The 20,709-nt window shown below is 32.9% G+C and overlaps 1 protein-coding gene across 5 annotated transcripts in view; it reads left to right on the top strand.

The window, feature by feature from the left end:
• ASCC3 (activating signal cointegrator 1 complex subunit 3) overlaps positions 1 to 20,709 on the top strand; it is a 439,851-nt gene that overhangs the window by 166,884 nt on the left and 252,258 nt on the right. For all 5 annotated transcript variants that reach the window (XM_077162486.1, XM_077162488.1, XM_077162487.1 and 2 more), the window contains one exon: positions 19,187 to 19,351. In XM_077162486.1, coding sequence (XP_077018601.1) covers positions 19,187 to 19,351 — 165 coding nt within the window. The remainder of the gene's footprint in view (positions 1 to 19,186; positions 19,352 to 20,709) is intronic.

The following is a 20,709-nucleotide window of genomic DNA, read 5'->3' as shown; positions in this document are numbered from 1 at the left end:
CATCAGGTTTCCGTTCTCTAACTCATTCTATCCCCTGGTAATCTATATTCTAGATTCTATCTCCTTGAGTTTGCTTATTATTAGTTTGTGTAAATGAGATCATATTTGTTGTTTTGTGCCTGGCTTATTTCGTTCAGCATAAAGTCCTTGAGGTTCATCCATGTTGTTGCATGCATCAGGACTTTGTTCCTTCTTACGGCTTAATAATATTCCATCGTGTGTACATACACAGACACACACACCATTTTGTTTATTCATTTATCAATTGATGGACAGTTGCATTGCTTCCATCTTATGGCAGTTGTAAGTGAAGCCTCTATGACATCACTGTGAAGAGCTCTGTTCAAATCCCTGCTTTCAGTTCTGTTTGTATACCTAGTATCAGGATCGACAGGTCATGTGGTAATTCTATACTTCACTTCCTCATGAACTGCCAAATTGTCTTCCAGAGTAGCTGTACCATTTTGCAGTCCCACCAGAAATTAATGAGTGTTTCTGTATCTCTACATCTTCTCCAACACTTGTAATTTTTTTCAACCATAGCAGTTCTAGTGCTATGGTAAGACAAAAATAGAAAGTTTTGATTTCTATTTCCCTAAAACAATGATACACATCTTTTCTTGTGCTTTTTAGCAATTTGCATGTCTTTGGCGAAATAGTTACTCTTTTTTTTGCCCATTTTTTAATTGGACTTATTTTATTGTTGTGTTGTAGGGTTTCTTTATATATTCTGAATATTAAACCTTTATTGAGTATGTGGTTTCCAAATATTTTCTCTCTTCACTTTCATGACAAATTGCTTTGATGCACAAAAGTTTTTTAATTGTGAGGTGGTCCCAACTATTTGTTTTTCTTTCATTGCTTTGTGCTTTGGGTATCAAATCTAAGAAACCATTGTCAAACCCAAGATCCTGAAGATACTTCCCTACAGTTTCATCTAAGAGTTTTATAATCCTGGCTTTTATATTAAAGTCTTTGATCCATTTTGAGTTAATTTTTGTATATAATGTAAGGCAGGAGTCCTCTTTCATTGTTTTGAATAAGGATAGCCAGTTTTCCTAGCACCATTTGTTGAAGAAGCTATTTGTTTTCCAATTGAATGGATTTAGAAACCTTGTCAAAAATAAATCGGCCATAGATGTGAGTATCTATTTCTGAAATCTCAGTTCAGTTCCATTGGTCGATATATCAATCTTTGTGCCAGTATCATGCTGTTTTGACCACTGTAGTTTTGTATTATGCTTTAAAATCAAGAAATGTGAGTCCTCCAATTTCGTTCTTCAATTTCAGGATGTTTTGGCTTTTTGGGGCCCCTTATCCTTACAAATGTATTTGATAACTGACTTACTATTCCGTATCAGCAAAGTAGACTGTTGGGATTTTTTTTGTAATAGATTTGAACCTGTAAATTATTTTGGGTTAGAATTGACATCCTGACAATATTTAGTCTTCTAATCCATAAGCATGGAATGTCCTTCCATTCATTTACATCTTTGATTTATTTTAGGGATTTTTTGTTTTGTTTTCAGTTTTTTTTTTTTTTTTTTTTTTTAATTTTCAAGTCCTTTACATCCATGGTAAATTTATTCCTATATATTTAATTCTTTTAGTTACTATTATTACAAATGGATTTTTTTTCTTGATTTCCTCCTCAGCTTGCTCATTAGTAGTGTATAGTAACACTACTGATTTTTGCATGGTGATCTTATATCCTACCACTTTGCTGAATTTGATTATTAGCTCTAGTAGCTTTGTTATTGATTTCTTTGGACTTTATTTAGAATCGTGTTATCTGCAAATAGTGAAAGTTTTACTTCTTCTCTTCCAGTGTGGATGCCTTTTATTTATTTTTCTTAATTGTCCTGGCTGGAACTCCCAATACTCTGTTGAATAACACTGGTGACAGTGGGATTATGAATGAATAAGATTATGTTGAATAAGAAAGGTGACAGCCTTTTCTTGATTCAAATCTTAGAGGGAAAGTTTTCAGTCTTTCACCATTTAACTGTGATGTTAGCTGTGGGTTTTTGTTATGAATTCTTGTTTATCATGCTGAGGAAATTTCCTTCTATTCCTATTTTTCTAAGTGTTTTATCAAGAAAGGATGCTGATTTTTGTTAATTGCCTTTTCAGCATCAGTTGAGATGATCATGTGGTTTTTTTTTCCCCTTTCATTTGTTGATGTGAAGTATTACATTAATTGATTTTCTTATGCTGAAGCACCCGTACATACCTAGAATAAAAGCCACTTAATCATGGTTTTTAATTATTTTGATATGCTGTTGGGATTGATTTGCAAGTATTTTGTTGAGGATTTTTGCATCTGTATTCATAAAAAAAATTGATCTGTAATTTTCTTTTCTTCGGTTGTTTATCTTGAGTTAGCTTGGTATTAGGATGATGTTAGCCTTGTAGAATGAGTTGGGTTAGTGTTTGCTCCTCTTCAATATTTTGAAAGAGTTTGAGCAGGATTAGCGTTAATTCTTCTTGAAATAATTGATAGAATTCCTCTGTGAAATTATCTTGTTCTGGACTTGTCTTTATTTGGAGATTTTTTCTGACTGACTCAATCTCATTGCTTGTAATTGGTCGATTGTGGTCTTCTGTTACTAGTAGAATCAATATAGGTTGTCATGTATTTCTATGAATTTGACTACTTCATCTAGGTTATCTAATCTATTGGAATACAGTAATTTTATACTATCATTTTATGATTCTTTTTATTTCTGTGGGATGTCCCCTGTCACATTTCTTATTTTATTTGTGTCTTCTCTCTTTTTTTGTCAGTCTAGCTAAGGCTTTGTCAGTTTTATTGGTATTTTCAGAGAACAGACTTTCAGTTTTGTTAATTTTCTCTATGGTTTTTTATTATCAATTTTATTTATTTCTACTCTCATCTTTCTTGTTTCTTTACTTCTGCTTATTTTAGGATAGGGCTTCTGATCTTCTCTAGTTCCTCCAAGTTTATAGTTAGTTATTTGATTTTAGCTTTGTCTTATTTTTTAATGCAAGCATTTAGGACTATAAATTTCCCTCTCAGTACTGCATCCCATATGTTCTGATATTTTGTGTTTTCATTTTCATTCATCTCAAGATATTTACTGATTTCCCTTGCAGTTTCTTATTTGACCCACTGGTTGTTTAAGGACTGTTACTTAACTTCCATATATTTGTGAATTTTCCAGTTTTCTGCTTGATTTTATTTCCAGCTTCATTCCATTATAGTTTGTCTTTCTAAATTTATTGGAACTTGTTTTGTGACGGCATATCCTAGTGAATGATCCATGTGCACTTGAGAAGTATGTATATCCTGCTGTTTTGGGGTACATTGTTCTGTATACATCTTTTAGGTCTACTTTAATTATTATATTACTCAAATTCTCTATTTTGTATTGATCTTACATTTTGATATTCCATGTATTGATGAGAGTGGTATTGAAATCTCTAATCATTATTGTAAAGATGTCTATTTCTCCCTTTATTTATTTTAATCAAATGGTGTATTTTTTTTCTCTTGTTTTCTGTCTTCTTTTTTTTTTTTTTAAATAGGTACATCTCTTTCCCTTCAGTTTTGCCAGTGTTGACCTCATGTGTTTGGAGCACCACAGTTAGATGCATAAATATTTATGGTTGTCATTTCTTCTAGTGGATTATCTATCTTTTCTGTTAATATATAGTGTCTTTCTTTGCCTCTTATAACATTTTTTGACCTAAAGTCTATTTTGTCTGATATTTGTATAGCTGCTCCAGCTCCTTGTTGGTTACTCTTTGCATGGAATATCTTCTTCCATCCTTTCACTTTCAACTTCTTTGTGTTTGGAATCTAAGGTGAGACTCTAGTAAATAACATATAATTGGATCATGCTTTTTTATCCATTTTGCCAACCTTTGTCTTTTGATTGGGGAGTTGAATCCATTAACATTCAATAACATTACTGTAAATGCAGCATTTACTTCTCCCATTTGTCATTTTGTTTTTATATGTCATATCCATTTCTTGTCTCTTCCTTTATTGCAACCTTCTCTTTTATATAGTTGATCTTTTGTGATGTATCTGACTGATCTCTTTATCATTTCTGTTTCTGTATATATTTTTAAAACTTTCCTAGTGGTTACCCTGGCATTTATATTACATTTATAATCTACTAATTGTGAAAGATGCTATATTAGCTTCAGTAGCATACATATTCTCTGTCCCCATATCCCTCTATTTCCCTGATTATGTTTTGTCCTTTGCCACTTTATATTTTGCATATCCATTTTCAGGAAGTATGCCTTTTTCTTGTACCACCTTATATTTTGCATGTCCATTTTTAGGAAATACGCCTTTTTCTTGTTCAGTTGTACTCTGATTCTCATGTCAATTTAAAAGTAGTGTTGTATATGAGTATACAGCATTGGGTTTTGCATTCCTTTTTAGTTACCTGAACTGATGATTTTCATTTCTTCACACTTTTCCATGCCACTCTCTTTTTCCTTTCAATCTGTAGAATTCCCTTTAGTAATTCTTGTAAAGCAGACCTCTTGTTGACAGACTCTCTCAGTTTCTGTTTATCTGTGAATATTTTAAATTCTTCTTCATATTTGAAGGACAGTTCTGTGGGAAGAAGAATTTTTGGCTGGTTATCTATATTTTACAGTATTGTAAATACAATCTGCTACTGCCTTCTCGCCTCCATGTTTTCTGAGGAGAACTCCACACTAAGTCTTATTCAGAATTCCTTGAACATGACAAATCACTTTTCCCTTGCTGCTTTCAGAATTCTGTCTTTATTTTTGTCATTTGATATTCTGATTAGTATGTGTCTCAGGGTTTATTAGGATAGGATTTATTCTGTTTGGCATACGTGTGCTTCCTGTACATGTATGTTTATATACAAGTTGGGAAGTTCTTGGCCATTATTTCCTCAATTATTCATTCTACCCCTTTTTTCCCTTCTCCTTCTGGGACACACAAGGTGCATATATATATGTGTGCTTCATGCTGTCACTCAGATCCCTGAGACTGCTCAATTTTTATTCTGTTCTTCTTTTCTTTGCTTTTTATGCCACATCACTTTTATTGAGTTTTAGTCACATATCATACATTCCATCCAAATTGTATAAGCAGTGGTCCACAGTATCATCACATGGTTTCACATTACTCACCACACTCAATTTTGAACAATTTCATTGCTCAATAGTAATAATAATATCTCATACTCAGTGCCCCTGCCCCCACTGGTTTTTTTTAACTTTATTTTTTTTAAAACATGACAACATACAGACACGAACATTCTTACCATATGATCATTTCATTCTTGGAATATAAACAGTAACTCACAATGTCATCACATAGTTGTATATTCGTCACCATGATCACCTCTCAGAACATTTGCATGAATCCAGAAAAAGAAAAAAGAAAAAAATTAGTACATACCATACCCACTACCCCTACCCCTCATTAATCATAAATTTCAACCTACTAAATTTATTTTAACATTTGTTCCCCCTATTATTTATTTATTTTTAATCCATATGTTTTACTCCTCTGTCAATAAGGTAGATAAAAGGAGCATCAGACACAAAGTTTTCACAATCGCACAATCACATTGCCAAAGCTATATCATTACATGGTCATCTTCAAGGAACATGACTACTGGAACACAGCTTTACATTTTCAGACAGTTCCCTCCTAGCCTCACCATTACACCTTAAACTAGAAAGGTGATATCTATATAATGCATAAGAATAACATCCAGGATAACCTCTCAACTCTGCTTTGAATCTCTCAGCCAGTGACACTTTATTTTGTCTCATTTCACTCTTCCCCTTTTTGGTCAAGAAGGTTTCTCAATCCCTTAATGCTGAGTCCCAGCTTATTCTAGGATTTCTATTCCACGTTGCCAGGAAGGTCCACACCCCTGGGAGTCATGTCCCACATTAGAGGGGGTTGGGCAGTGAGTTTGCTTGTTGTGTTGGCTGAGAGAGAGAGAGACTACATGTGAGCAACAAAAAAGGTTCTCGGGGCTACCCCCATTATTGACCCTTAGTACTGGTATAATACATTTGTTACTGTTGATGAAAATATATTAAAACATTACTGTTAATTGTAGTTCATATTTTGCAGTAAGTGCATTTTTTAAATGCACTCCATTATTTACTCATTGTAATAGTGTCATACATTTGTTCTAGTTTATGAAACAGCGTTTTTATATTTGTACTATTAATCACAGTTATCGTGTACCACAGGACTCACTATGTTTATTGTCTATTTTATCCTGTAGCTTTCTTTCTAGTGACACATTGTACTCTAAACCACCCCTCTCAACAACAATCACCTAGATAATTAAGTGCTATTATTTACACTCAGCCTATTGTGCTACCACCACCTCTATCCATTTACTAACTTTTAAATTCAATTACAATTAAGTAAAATTAAATTTACAAAGTCTAAGTATTCTAAATTAAGTATGTATTCCCCATTCTGTACCCACATTCTATTCTTAGTATCCTAGAATTAAATCTATTCTAAATTTTTAATCTATGAATATACTTAAAATTAACTAATATTAGTGAGATCATACAATATTTGTTCTTTTGCTTCTGACTTATTTCACACAGTGTACTCAGGGTTAATGCATGCTGTTACATGCTTCAGGACTTCATTCTTTTCTTATTTCTGAGTAATATTCCATCATGTGTGTACCACATTTTCTTTAATGATTCATTGGCTGACAGACTCTTGATTTGTTTCCATCTTTTGGCAATTGTGAGTAGTACTGCTGTGAACATCAGTGTGTGAATCTCTGTTTACATCCCTCATTTCTTCTGAGTATAGCTAGTAACGGGATTGCTGGATCATATGACAGTTCTGTACTTAGCTCACTGTGGATCTGCCAAACTGCTTTCCAAAGCAGTTATACTATTCTACATTCCCATCAGCAGTGAATATGTGTTCCTATTTATCCATAGCCTCACCAACACTTGTAGTTTTCTGTTTTATTTTTTATAATGGCCATTCTAGTAGGTGTGGCAAGGTATCTTATTGTGGATTTGAGTTGCATTTCCCTGAAAAACAGTGACATTGAGCAACTTTTTATGTGCTTTTTAGCCATTCGTACTTCTATGGAAAACATAACTATTCAAAGTTTGTCTATTTTTAAAATTGAGTTGTTTGTCCTTTTATTGTTGAGTTGTAGGATGTCTTTATATAATCTCTCTATTAAACCTTTATCAGATATGTGGTTTCCATTGAGCAGTCTGCCTTTTCATCTTGTTGACAAAGTCCTTTGATGAATAAAAGAATTCAATTTTAGATTAGTTCATTTATCTATTTTTTTTCTTTCATTGCTTGTGCTTTGGGTGTCAAGTCTGAGAAATCTCTGCCTAACACAAGATCTTTAAGATGTTTCCATACATTTTCTCCTAGGAGTTTTATGATACTGGCTATTGTATTTAGGTCTGTGATCCAGTTTGAGTTAGTTTCTGTATAATGTGTGACTTGGGATCCTGTGTCGTTCTTTTGATATGTATATCCTTTTCTCCAGCACTGTTTATTGAAAAAGTTGTTCTGTTCCACTTGAATGGACTTGGCTTCTTGAAACCAATTGACCATAAGTGTGCAGGTCTATTTCTGAATTGCTGATTCAGTTCCATTGATTAATTTGTCTATGTTTTTGCCAGTACCATACTGTTTTTGCCCTTGAAGCTGTGTAATATGCCTTAAAATCAGACAGTGTGAGCCCTCCTACTTTGTTCTTTTTCCAGATGTTTTTGGCTGTTTGGGGCCCTTTATACTTCCTGATGAATTTGATGATTGCTTTTTCAGTTCTTTCAAAGTTTTAGACCATTGGTATTTTGATTGGAATTGTACTGAATCTGTAAATCACTTTGGGTAGAATTGATGTCTTAACTCTATTTGATCTTCCAATCCATGAACGAAGTAGGCTGTTGTAATTTTTATTGGGTTTGAGTTGAATATGTAAATCATTTTGGGTAGAACTGACATCTTAACAGTATTTAATCTTCTGATCCTTGAGCATTGAATGTCCTTCCATTTATTTAGGTCTTCTTTGATTTCTTTTAGCAATGTTTTATAGTTTTCTGAATACTGTTCCTTTGTCCTTGGTTAAATTTATTCCTAGATTTTTGATTCTTTATTTGATATTGTCAGTAAAATATTTTTCTTGATTCCTTTTTGAGGGTACTCATTACTAGTTTTATGAGTTGCATGTTGGCCTTGTATCCCATCACATTGCTGAACTCATTTATCAGATATTTTTCATAACTTTCTAGGTATAGGAGAATGTCATCCTCAAATGGTGAAAGTTTTCCTTCTTCCATTCCTGTTTGGATGACTCATTTCTTTTTCTTGACTAATTGCTCTACCTAGGACTTTTAGCATAATGTTGAATAAGAGTAGTGACAGTGGATATCCTTTTGTGTTCCCAATGTTAAAAGCTTTCAGTCCTCCAGTATTCATTATGATGTTAGCTGTGGGTTTTTTTCATTTTCCCTTATATCATGTTGAGGAAGTTTCCTTCAGTATCTACCTTTCAGAATGTTTTTATCAAGAAAAGATGCTGGGTTTTGTCAGTTGCCTTTTCTGCATCAATCAGAATGATCATGTGGTTTTTTGCCTTTTCAATTTGTTAATGTGGTGTATTACATTAATTGATTTTCTTGTTTTGAACCACCCTTGCATACCTAGAATAAAACCAACTTGGACATAGGCTTAATGTGATGTGATATTCCTTTTGCAAGTATTTCATGTAAATGTTAATAATGAGAAAAATGTTATAAGAGACAATGAAGGATTTCATATATTCATATAAGAAGCATTTCACCAAGAAGAAATTGCAATCATAAATACTTATGCACCTAACCATGGTTCCCCAAAACATAAGTAGAAAACACTGGCAAAACTGAAGGGAGAAATGGATGTCTCCATCATAGTAGCTGTAGACTTCAATACACTACTGTCAGCTAGAAATAGAACATCATAACAGAGGATTAATAAGGAAACAAATAAGTTGTATAAAACAATAAATAAGCTCACTTTATCAGATATTTATAGAACATTACTCCACAAAAATGACAGAATATACATTCTTCTCAAGTGCCCATGAATCATTCTCCAGGATGGAATACATACATGTTGGGCCACAAAATTAGTTCTAATAAATTTAAGAAGATTGAATGAAGCTGGAAGTCATTAACAGGCAGAAAATGGGAAAATTCACAAATATATGGAGGTTAAACAACACACTCTTAAAGAATCAATGGGCTAAAGAAGAAATTGCAAGAGAAATTGGTAAATATCTTGAGATATATGAAAATGAGAACACAGCATATCAAAATTTATGGGATGCAGCAAAGGCAGTGCTGAGAGGGAAATTTGTAGCCCTAAATGCTTAATTAAAAAGGAAAGAAAGAGCTAAAATCAAAGAATGAACTGTACGCTTGGAAGAACTATAAAAAGAATAGCAAACTAATTCTGAAGCAACAAGAGGAAAGAAAAAAGATTAGAGCAGAAATAAATGAAATTGAGAACAACAAAAAAGTAGAACCAACAAAACCAATAGTTGGTTCTTTGAGAAGATCAATAAAATAGGGGAACATTTAGCTAGACTAATAAAGAAAAAAATAGATAATATGCGAATACATGAAATGAGAATTGATTTAAGCAATTTGTTTGAATATCTTGATTTGCTGTTACATCTTTGGAGTTTCCTCTGAAGTTTTAATTTATTCCCTTGACTGAGCCGTATCTTCCTGATTCTTTGTATGGCTTATGATTTTTTGCTGATGTCTAGGCATTTGGTTCTTTTGGTAGGTTAACTCTGAATATCTGTTTCTCCCTCTTAACTAGGGTTTTATTGTTGATTGGCTTTGTGTTAAAATTCTTCTTTGATGTTTATTCTAATTTATTCTTGAGCTTTAGAAAAGCCCATGTTCATATTTTCTCAGCCCTTCTTCTTCTGATTCTTGCCCTGGATATACAGTGTAATTTTTAAGGTTGCCCTTCTTGTGCAGTTGTTCCTCTTTTATGGTTGTTTCTGGTGTTACACAAGTAGTTTAGATCTTTGGAGTGTGGGCAGAAGCAGTGGATGCTACTTGAACTCGGGTAGCTGCCCTAGCATAGGTGACCATTGCATTTCATAACGTTTTCAGCAGAGAATTGGAGCCAAATTTCATCTGTGCCTTGCTGTGCTTTCTCAACATGTTGACTCCTAAACATTTTGCCTTTGTTAACTTTGTATTCCTAACCATGGATATATGTCTGAGTATATTGAATCAGTCGGTCAGTCAGGAACTTCTATTTGGAAGTTCTCCTTTACATAGCTGTGAATTGTGATTAAAAGGGTTACTTGCCTGGCTTTGTTCCTTTTCTCATTATAATAGAAAATATTCAAAAAGTAGAAGTACTTTGTGCTGGTTTGAGATTGTTATGTAACACAGAAAAGTCAAGTTGTTTTTCGTGATCCAGTCTTGTGGAGGCAAACCTATTGTTCAGGTTGGTAATTTTTGATTAGTTTGTTTCCATCCACCCAGTTGTGGATGGGACCTTTTGATTAGGTGGTTTCCATGGAGATGTGTCTCCACCTTTTCAATGTGGGTCTTAATCCACTTACTGGAATCCTTTAAAAGGGAACCATTTTGGAAAAAGCTAGAGCTGAAACAGACAAATGTTTGGAGATGCTGAAAGAAAATGTCCCTGGGGAAGCTGTTTGAAACCAGCCACCAAAGGACCAACAGACACCAGTATGTGTCTCCCCAGCTAAAAGTGGTGTTCTAGATGTCTTTGGCCTTTCTTGATCAAGGTATAATTGTCTGGATGCCTTGGTTTGGACGTTTTTATGGCCTTAGAACAGTAAATTTGTAACTTAATAAATCCCCTTTACAAAAGCCAACCTATTTCTGATATATTGCATTCCGGCAGCATTAGCAAGCTGAAATATAGGGAAAAAAGAAGAAACTACATGCACATCTGTTTCATTAATTGCAATCATTTTCAGCAGCTTATGTCTTGCCATAGTTTGTTGATAAGATTTTAATGTCCTTCTTCCTCTTTTTCCCCTTCCCAAAAGTGGCCACCCAAAAACGTTTGTTTTATTTTTCTTAAACAATTACAGTCTCTTAATATTGAATGTCTACAGTTAGTTTGAAGAGATGAGATTTGTATCCTTTTGAATCATTTCTGGTAAAAGCTGCTGAATAATTTTTTTTACCTAAGGTGTTTGTGGTCTTACTGGTTTTGCACTGTAAAATGACATTTATTGTAGTAAAATATATACAGCTCACAAGTTCCCATTTTAACCATGTTCAAGTATACAAGTCACTGGTATTGATTTCATTCACAATATCATAGTACCATCACCAACTCCATTACCCCAACCTTTTCATCATCTCAAACAGAAACGTGTACCTATTAAACAATAGCTCCCTTCCCCACCTTGGCCCTTTGTAACTTATTATATTACATTTTAAAGTCTTTCAAGCTAATAAGAGATTAATCTGTAGACTTGGCTTTGCAAATGTAGCAGGAGATGGTGGGTGGCATAGACATATTTTTAAAGTTCTACGAGAGATTTTTGCGTTATTTTTGTTCATTTGTGTTTTGTTTTTTATTTAATTTTTTTTTTTTTTGCTTTCAAAGGGAGCACTCATTAGTTATATTTGAAAAGCACTGCAATAAGCCAAGAAAATATGTTTTCTGTAATTCATATATGTCAGGCATGCAGAATGGAACTCACTACAGGGTAGATTGCTCCTACGAGTAGTCCCACATCAAGAACCTGTCCTTATGAATGCGAAAAGGAAGAATCATTGTAAATCATATTGAACCCATGGTTTCAAAGTCTATAATGGAATGAAATCCTGGGGTCTTGGGGAAGCACTTAGAGTGATGAAAGATTATTATGATTCATACCCACAGAAATATTTTTAAATATTGTATTTTTTCTATTATATGTAATTAGTTAAGATAACCTAGCATTGTGTTCCTTACAAGTTTATGCTGGTGAAGCTAGACTTATATATGTATGTTCTCTGATTGTTGCGAAGTGTTTTTTGTTTTTAGTTTTTTTTGTTTTTTGCACGCACAGGCACTGGGAATCAAACCTGTGTCTCTGGCACAGCAGGCGAGAATTCTGCCACTAAGCCAGCATCGCACCACCCTGCAGTGTGTTTTTAATCAACAAAAAATACTGCAAAGGAAATTTTACATGCCTGAGAAAGTATTTTCTTAAATGCTCAATTGTGAATTATAAATTGTAGGAGGATTTGCATATTGAATTATATTTGATTTCTTTGTTTAGTAAATGTTTCTTGTGAAATTATAGCTAAATAGTATGATAGAGATTTTTTTCTAATATGAAAACACAAAGATAAATTTAAGATGACATTCTTTATGATTCGGCTTGACTGCATCAGCATTTTTCAGCAAACAGTACGCATTAAGAATATTTTTGTACTTGAAGGTTTCCCAATTAATTTTTATATTCTCACTTTATAATTAAAAGCTGTCATCCTTGACATAAATTTAAGTTGAGCATATTTTAAAGGACTTTGTGCTTTACATGTGTGATTGTGTACTCATGCATGTGAATTGATGGGAGAGGAGGAATCATAAAAATTATAGAAAGGAAGTAGTTGGAAGTAACTGATTTGTTGTAGTGTCCCAAGGGTCAGTCATAATCTGCAAGCTGTCAGATTCTATTATGGAGGTTGTGCCATCAATCAGAGCTGACATTTGTGTATCAGACAAAAGTTTAACAATAATTATATATATCCTAATGGAATCTAAATTGTGTGACTTTTATAAATCTTTAAATCAAGATAGCTGTATAATTTATAAGTATTGGTTGACTAGTATATGATTATGTATTTTAAAAAAGAAGGTAGACTTCTTAAGTACTGTAAGTTGTTGCCTCGTTATACTGTTGTGTGATTTGTAACATTTCCAGGTTGTTTCCATCACAGAAAACATACTAAGTAAACATTCTTGAATATTTCTCTTTGGCTTAATTTATAGACCCCTAACATTTCTGGTTGTATTTACCATATTTCATCAATTGTAAGGCACATTTATAAAATTTATTTGAGGTTGTTTTCTACTTTTTTAGTGGCACATAAAGTGCCACTGAGATTTGAGCAATGTGGTGACGTACTCTTGAATTTTAATAACTATATTTTGGTATTTTACCATCCTGATTTTTTAGAATTGTGTATGTAATTAATTTTATATATATTTTTCAATTTTATACAGATCTGCCTATTTCTATCCTGTCAAGAATTTCAAAGTAAATGTTATAAAGGCAGGAAAGTATGTTCTTATTTTTAAAATTTATTAACTATTTTGATTTAGCATTTTAAATCTGATTTTTATGTATAGCTATCTGCCTTAAGGAAAATAAACGGCCCCAACTGTTAAATTGATTTTTCAGAATAGAGAAAAAAATCAGCATTCATTATGATATTAATATGACTTATGTTTCTTTGCAACAGATGCTACTGTACTGGTTTAAACATGCAACAGACTCTTTCAGGCATTAGAAATGTTTCTTTGTAACTTAGGCTAGATATGTATTGGTGATAGTAAAATAATTTCCAGTCAATGTTTTTTATTTAATAAGTATTTAAATCAGTAGGTGTATTAAGGACTGGGATTCCTAACGTTGGCTATCTAGTTGTTCTTCCCTACAGACAATTAGAAAGATAGTTTCCAACACAAATTTCGTTTGTCTGACTTTTAGGAGTTTGTTAAAGAGGTTTAAAATTTTTCCACAAAATGCCTTATTCCTCTACACATGCATATGTTCTCTTTCCCTACCTTTCACTCTATTCTTTTCTTTTCTCCCATCCACTTCTCCCTCCCAAACTCTTTATTCTCAAATAATGTCTGTTGTTTTGATTGATTTTTTTTTTTTGCTTTTGGCTTTTTAAGTATAGCAATCTTTGAGTAAGGTTATTCAGAAATCCCTTAACTGTCATCAGCCAGATCTGATTTGTCGTCTTAATGATAAAGATATCATGAGTGACTTTGTCAAAAGTCTTACTGAAACCATATATCATGTTTATAGCGTTTACTCGTCATCTCCCTTCTAGTTGACTCCATCTTGAAAATGTGTTCAAGTTGTCTTGACTCTTCCCCGTGCCTTCATGCTACTACTTAGGGTCTGTCCTAAATGGTTGAACACCATTTAAACATGTTGAACACAGATAAATTTGTGACTTCAAACATTGTTTTTGTCTTTTCTCTCTCTCTCGTTTTTATAGAGGTGTGAGTCTTTGGGGTGGTGTAAATGCAGAGACTTTCATGGTATTCCTAACTCTCTCTTTTGGGTTTATCGGCAAAACACGATTTTTGGACTATACCTGAAAAGTTCTCTCTTTGCCTGAGGTTCAGTCCTTTTCTGTTTGTGTATTCATAATAGCCACAGGTTTTAGTTAGTAGTAACAATAGAGAAAAAACTTTAACTTGTGAAATTTTATACTTCTAATGAGAAATGTATGAAACTTTTGAAAAGACAGGAAACAGATTATTCATTTTTTTATGGAGAGCAACAGGAAGAACATTAGGGAAATAATGGGGATTGTGTACTCCAAATTATAAGTGATTTTGTTTTTCTATTCCTGTTTCAAAGATTTCAAATGTTGAACTTTCCTTGTTTGCTTTTGGTACATACGGGAATCCCTGCTTGAGGAAATGATTGAAATGTGGACAGGAAATTGGCCTAAATTTAGAAGTTATCATCTGATTTTTTTTTTGTTTTTAGGTATTTCTTAGCAATAGGTTGAAGAACATGGACTTACATGTAAAATTCTGAATTTGATCCCTGTCCTCAAGATTCTTATACTATACATAGAAACACTTATTTACACACATCATCAGATAAGAGATATGTGAGCAATACATATTATCAGCCTACTAATCACTATTTCATTTTGTCTCTCCAATAATCATTTGTAGTCATGGTTGTGAATAAAAAAATGGTGAATAAAAATGTAATTTTCTCTTGCAAACTCAGAAAGCCCAGATTCAAAGCTCTGAGGTCTGACATTGGAGCTAATTATCTGCCTGTAATTGCTAGCTGGTTGATACAGTGGCTATTCTTTCTGATTCTTGAATCTTTGCAACCTCTTTTTCTGAAAGAGCATTAGATTAGTTGAACCTAGTAATTATATGTGAAAATAAAACAATAAAAGGTAAAATGCGTATTCAAACCATTCTTCTCATGGAATTCTGTTTGGGAGGAGGCTTTGTGGTCTCTGCTTTTTCTTAGCTATGAATTTAAAGAATTCTGCTTGTGACGAGTCTCTGAATACCTGGATTCAGGCACAGCATTCTTCATTCGGTAAAGCATTGACTGTCTAGTGTATATTGATAAAAGGTTTGCCCTAGTGCTCTAATAGATTATGCACATAATTATTAACATATTTCACCTAAGGAAAAAAATGGTTGAGTAGTCATCAGTCTTGTGAACAACTAAATATTGTAGTTTTACTCTATTTCAGATGCGAGAAAAGTTTTTACCAATAATATTAAAGTAAATTTCCAGATGAACAGGTTCTGACAGGCCTTAGGTCTTTGATCTTGAGGTCAAATTGATGAACATTTTAAAATTGAATATGCTGTATCTTTTGCACAATGTGGTATATAAACATTTTAGCCATGCACTTTCCCAGTGGACAGGCTAAATTGGAACTGTTTCCAATAACATTTCTTATACTGCTGAAGAAATAAGTACATGGACAGAGAAATTTAAGTTGACAGTATAAATATTGATGGTTAACCCATACCGTAATGCAAGAGCAGGTGGAAATGTCTTGTTGAGTTCCAATTCATTAAGCAAATTTGACACTTTATTTTCTAGCCATTTTAGTTCAGGAACTGAAGTGCTAAAGTAGTGATATAAATAAGCCACTTCCCACAGTGCTCAAAGGAAAGTATAGAAAAGGAAATGCTAGAGAAAATTTTTATGATTTGATAATATAACTTTCTGATGTCTGAAAAGTTTGAGTTTACAATTTGATTTTTACCACATTATTACTCTGAAAGTTAATTATGAGAAAGTGCTGGCATAGTATGCTAAATTTTTGGTGAAGTAGATAGCCATGCTTTGTATTTATTGTTATAATTTGTTATTGTAGTGTATTCCTAACATTTACTCATAAGCTTGCTTCTTTATGTTTTAACATGAATATTATATATTTGCCTTTAATTTACAGTTTAGCCATAATGGCTGTGTTTTGTTTTTTTGTTTTGAAAGCAGATGGGCATGTTTTTCATCAACTTTTAATGATAGTGAGTTAAGCGAAAAAAGATAGACATTGCTTAAAAGGACATATTTATTTATGATAAAATAGTTTGGATTATTGGGCAGACCACAGTGGCTCAGCAGGCAGAGTTCTTGCCTGCCGTGCCAGAGACCTAGGTTCAATTCCCAGTGGCTCCCCATGCAGAAAAAAAAATAGGTTGGATTATTTAAATTTGTCATTATTCAAAGTAAAAGTTTTGATTAATTTTAGTATAATATTATGAAAGATGTTAATTAATGTACAATGAATGTTGCAACCGATTTTAGATCTCAAAATAATCACTCATCTTTATATTTAATTCCAGTAGCAAAGCTTCTCTATAAATGTTGAGATTTCAACATTGCCATTTTCGCTTTAGCAAATTAGCTGAATAATCTTCGATTTATAGAATTTCATACCTTAGATATGTATTACTTTATTTCATTATAGTTTGCTGGTTAACATTCTGTAGAATCATAGCTGCTGAATTTTGCAATTGACGTAGTTCATTATAAGATGATAGCAGTGATATCTATAATAATGCCACAGGTCAGATTGATAAATTTGGAGTTGCAATTGTTAAGAATTTATCTTATGTTATTTAAAAAAAGTCCAAGATTATTATTGTCCCCCTGGAATGAATTCAAAACAGACATGAGTATCATAAAAATGTTGAGAGAACAGTCTGACCCCCATTTCAGTTATTTCCTCCAAAGCATAATTTAGGGGTTGAATTTCATAGTTCTCAACAGAGTATAGTCTGATATACTAGATAAGAGAAGCTTTGGTTGTGATTTCCTGTAGCTCACATGTTGTGAGAATGTCCACATACAGACTTAATTTCTGATATGATAATACTACAGTAGAAGGTAGTAACCTTCTCTATCACAGTATTTTTAACTGTTTCTAGAAGATCCAGACAATTCATTATGTAAAAAACAAACAGATTTATAATCAGAATTTCATGACAAATGATCTATTTCTATGAAGTTTACATAAATAACCTAGATCTAATACACTCTTTTTCCAAATGCCTGAATTTCCAGAATGACTGTTTTGGTTGCTATAATATGCCAGTTATGCTTTACTAAACGGATCAGTTTTTTCTTTTCTTTTCTTTACTAGAGAAATTATGGGTTTACAGAACAAATGTGCATAAAATGTAGGATTCCCATATATCACCCTTTTATTGATACCTTGCATTGGTGGAACATTTGTTACGGTTGATGATAGCACATTTTTATAATTGTAGTATTAACTGTAGACTATGGTTTAATTTAGGGTCCACTGTTTGTGTAGTGTTCCATGGACTCTTTGGAATTTTCAGTCTGTTTACTATACATACAATCTAAGATTTCCCCTACCATACATACAATCTAACATTTCCCCTTTTACTTAAATATATCCATTTCCAAAACATTTCCATCATTCCAAATTTTCTCTCCACCACATCCCCTGGTAGCCTATATTCTAGATTCTGTCTCTGTTTGCTTATATTAATTGTTTCTGATCAGTGAGATAGTACAGTATTTGTTCTTTTATGTCTGGCTTATTTCACTCAACCCGACGTCTTCAAGGTTCATCCATGTTTTGTGTATCAGGATGTCTTTCCTTTTTATGGCTGAACAGTATTCCATTGTATTGAATGTACATATCACATTTTATCCATTCATCTGTTGATAAACACTTGAGTTGCTTCTGTCTTTTAGTGGTTGTGAATAATGCCATTATATAATTGATGTGCGAATTTTTGTTGCACAAGCAACAAAAGAAAAAATAGATAAATGATACCTCATCAAAATTAAAAACATTCGTGCTTCAGAGGACTTTATCATGAAAGTAAACAACTTACACAATAAGGAGAAAATATTTGGAAACCACATATCTGATAAAGGTTTAATTTCCAGAATACATAATGAAATCCTTCAACTTAACTACAAAAAGACAAACAACCCAAAATAAAATTGAACAAAAATTTGAATAGACATCTCTCCAAAGAAGATATACAAATGGCCAGAAAGTCCATGAAAAGATGTTCAGTATCAGTAGGTTTCAGGGAAATGCAACTCAAAACCACAATAAGATGTCATTTAATACCCATTAGAATGGCTGCTATTAAAAAAACCAAACAAACAAAAAAGCAGAAAATAAGTATTGGAGAAGATATGGAGAAATAGAAATGCTCATCATTTCTGTTGGTAATGTAAAATGGTACAGCTGATGTGGAAGACAGTTTGGTGGTTCATTAGAGAGCTAAGTATAAAATAGTCACATAATCCAGCAATCTCACTATTCAAAAAGAATTGGAATGTACCCAAGAGAATTTGAAGTAGGGTTACAGATAGTTGTACACCTTAAATGTATTACTTTTTAATATAAAGCACTGTATATACCAATTGATGTTGAAGGATAGTTTTTTAAAACTATGTATAAATAATAAATTTTACCTTTTGCCTCAACATTTGAATAAGTATAATATTGGTGACCATCTTAGAGTGGATTCTTGGTTTCTCTTTCATTTCCTTTTGACACTTACTTCCTTTCTTAGCACGTTTTCAAATAAAAGCCATGATCAGTATAAAGATATTGTTTACTTTTTAAAATCCAAGGCACTTTTGAAAAAAATTTATTGTAACTTCACACTGAAATTCACTGACAAACTCCCTACCTGCAATGAGGTTTAAATAACTGCTTAGTATCAAGGCTAAAAGAAAAGTTATCTTGAAATAACCATTGTCTATACTGAGTTAGATATCATTATGTAATATTTTAAGATGTGATTTGTATTCGATTTGTATAGAAGTTGACACAATAATATTTATTTTTGTACACCACAGTTGAAATTTAAATAATATGTGTAACTTTTTCCTCCCTTAATTTACTCTTTTTTGTTTTCTTACAGATGCTCGTGACCACACCAGAAAAATGGGATGTAGTGACAAGAAAGAGTGTTGGAGATGTAGCTCTTTCCCAAATTGTAAAGCTCCTTATTCTTGATGAAGTTCATTTGCTGCATGAAGATAGAGGACCAGTATTAGAAAGCATAGTTGCACGTACTTTACGGCAGGTAAGAGGAAATTATTGATCACCTTATTTTAGATGGATGAATACATTTTTAAACTTAAGATATGATACTTAAAGGAAATATTGATGTTAAAAATACTAAGGATATTAAAAACATCCTTGTTCCAAATCTTTTTTTTTTCTTTTTCATGGCCCTCCCTAGCTCTGAGCCATAGAACCACACCACGAGGCATCCTGCAGGCGTGTTCAGAGCACCATAGTTTTTTTGTTTGTTTTTTTCTTATTAATTAAAAAAAAAAATTAACTAACACAACATTTAGAAGTCATTCCATTCTACATATGCAATCAGTAATTCTTAATATAATCACATAGATGTATGATCATCATTTCTTAGTATATTTGCATCGATTTAGAAAAAGAAATAGCAAGACAACAGAAAAAGAAATAAAATGATAATATACAGAAAAAATAAAAATAAAAAATATATATAAACAAACAAACAAATATATAGCTCAGATGCAACTTCATTCAGTGTTTTAACATAATTACATTACAATTAGGTAGTATTGTGCTGTCCATTTTTGAGTTTTTGTATCTAGTCCTGTTGCATAGTCTGTATCCCTTCAGCTCCAATTACCCATTATCTTACCCTGTTTCTAACTCCTGATGGTATCTGTTACCAATGACATATTCCAAGTTTATTCTCTAATGTCGGTTCACATCAGTGGGACCATACAGTATTTGTCCTTTAGTTTTTGGCTAGTCTCACTCAGCATAATGTTCTCTAGGTCCATCCATGTTATTACATGCTTCATAAGTTTATTCTGTCTTAAAGCTGCATAATATTCCATCGTATGTATATACCACAGTTTGTTTAGCCACTCGTCTGTTGATGGACATTTTGGCTGTTTCCATCTCTTTGCAATTGTAAATAATGCTGCTGTAAACATTGGTGTGCAACTGTCCGTTTGTGTCTTTGCCTAAAGTCCTTTGAGTAGATACCTAGCAATGGTATTGCTGGGTCGTATGGCAATTCTATATTCAGTTTTTTGAGGAACCGCCAAACTTCCTTCCACAGTGGTTGCAGCATTTGACATTCCCACCAACAGTGGATAAGTGTGCCTCTTTCTCCTCATTCTCTCCAGCACTTGTCATTTTCTGTTTTGTTGATAATGGCCATTCTGGTGGGTGTGAGATGATATCTCATTGTGGTTTTGATTTGTATTTCTGTAATGGCCAGGGACATTGAGCATCTCTTCATGTGCCTTTTGGCCATTTGTATTTCCTCTTCTGAGAGGTGTCTGTTCAAGTCTTTTTCCCATTTTGTAATTGGGTTGGCTGTCTTTTTGTTGTTTAGTTGAACAATCTCTTTATAAATTCTGGATACTAGACCTTTATCTG

The sequence above is a fragment of the Tamandua tetradactyla genome, chromosome 5 (genome assembly GCF_023851605.1).
Source record: "Tamandua tetradactyla isolate mTamTet1 chromosome 5, mTamTet1.pri, whole genome shotgun sequence".
Lineage (NCBI taxonomy): Eukaryota > Metazoa > Chordata > Mammalia > Pilosa > Myrmecophagidae > Tamandua > Tamandua tetradactyla.
Note: the sequence above shows the minus strand (reverse complement) of the source record. Positions and strands in the feature narration are given on the sequence as shown.